Here is a 1,379-nt window from a genome sequence, read left to right as displayed (position 1 = left end):
AGTCCTCTAAGGTTGCAAACACCTGTCACAAAATATTTACAAGAAATAAAAACAAAAGGGAAAAGGCTGAAAACTTGCCAGTGTTTATTCATGGCCATAAATATTTTTTTCGGTCCATAAAAGAAGCAAGAAATTAAAATTTCTATAATTATAAAGTGGTTCGTACGTGCTGATAATAACACGAAGGGACAAAAGAAAAAAAAAAAAGAGGAAAACATCTCTACAACCAACACACAACATACTTTACAAAAAAAATGTTTTCACAAGAAGAGCATTGACATTCTTAATAAAATCTATAAGGGAGAGGTTTGGACCCAGTTCTCTTAACGAAAACATGTAAACACGGCGCACACATGAGCCCCGAATAAAAATGGTAGTATATATATGAGTCAAGCTGCAAAAATGAAAAGTCTTTTGTTTTTGTGTTTTATTTTTTTTTTCTTTGCTTTGTGGTGAAACGCCCTATCGCGCCTCCGAGCCAAGTCTCTATAATTTCTCTCACCAAGTCCACTGTTGCGTTTGCACCAAGTGATGTGCTGAGGGGAACTGTGGCGTGGCCGCGGCGCTGTACTGCGCGTTATACTGCATGTGTTGGAGTGACTGGGCACTATATGCCGAGAAGGGGATCCCGGCCTGAAAAGTGGCCGCCAAGTCCTGAGCTTTAAGAGTGTGACAAGGCTTTCCATCCCTGACTAAGACGGGCACGGCCACCCGCCTGGGAGAAGGGAGATGGGTCACTTCCATACCTTTCTCGGCCCGGGCTCTCTTCATCTTATACCGGTGGTTCTGGAACCAGATCTTCACTTGGGTCGGGGTGAGGCGGATCAAGCTGGCCAGGTGCTCCCTCTCGGGGGCGGACAGGTACCTCTGCTGCCTGAAGCGGCGCTCCAGCTCGTAGGTCTGCGCCTTGGAAAACAACACCCTCCTTTTCCGCTTTTTGCCGGAGTCGCTGCCGCCGCTGCTGGAAGTTTCCTTGTCGTTGTCCGGCGATTCGTCGTCCGCGGACGGCTCCGGGGACTTGGCGGAGTCCTGAGAGCTGGCGGATAGACCGTGCACTGCGGCAAGAAACGGGAGAAACACTGTCAAAATGTTAAAGTTCAGAGAGAAATGTTTCAACACGCACAGGCCACACAGTCTCCATCAAAAGTTTATTACGCATTGTTAATTAAATGCGCTGCTGCGTAATAGGAATAATTTAATGTTAACGACCGAGACCTGCCCCAGATAGAGTTTCAGAAAGATTCCCAGCACTTTAAAGGCACGAGCGTGACAGAAAAATAAAACCCAATTCCTTTATTTTCTGATTTTGACACTTAAGTGCATTTTGGAGGTGGCAAACACCAAAACAAAAATAATTCCTCAGCCCAATTCTCCACGAG

The 1,379-nt window shown here is 46.0% G+C and overlaps 1 protein-coding gene across 1 annotated transcript in view; it reads right to left on the bottom strand.

The window, feature by feature from the left end:
* Positions 1-244: 244 nt before the first annotated feature.
* The window catches only part of nkx2.2a (NK2 homeobox 2a), a gene marked incomplete at its 5' end in the record, with an annotated part of 12,876 nt that continues 11,741 nt past the window's right edge, over positions 245-1,379 (bottom strand). The window contains 1 exon segment of the mRNA XM_084569870.1: positions 245-1,079. Within this exon segment, the coding sequence (XP_084425996.1) occupies positions 499-1,079 (581 nt within the window). The 3' untranslated portion in view covers positions 245-498.

The sequence above is a fragment of the Chelon labrosus genome (assembly GCF_963514085.1).
Source record: "Chelon labrosus genome assembly, chromosome: 20".
In the NCBI taxonomy this organism is placed as follows: domain Eukaryota; kingdom Metazoa; phylum Chordata; class Actinopteri; order Mugiliformes; family Mugilidae; genus Chelon; species Chelon labrosus.
Note: the sequence above shows the minus strand (reverse complement) of the source record. Positions and strands in the feature narration are given on the sequence as shown.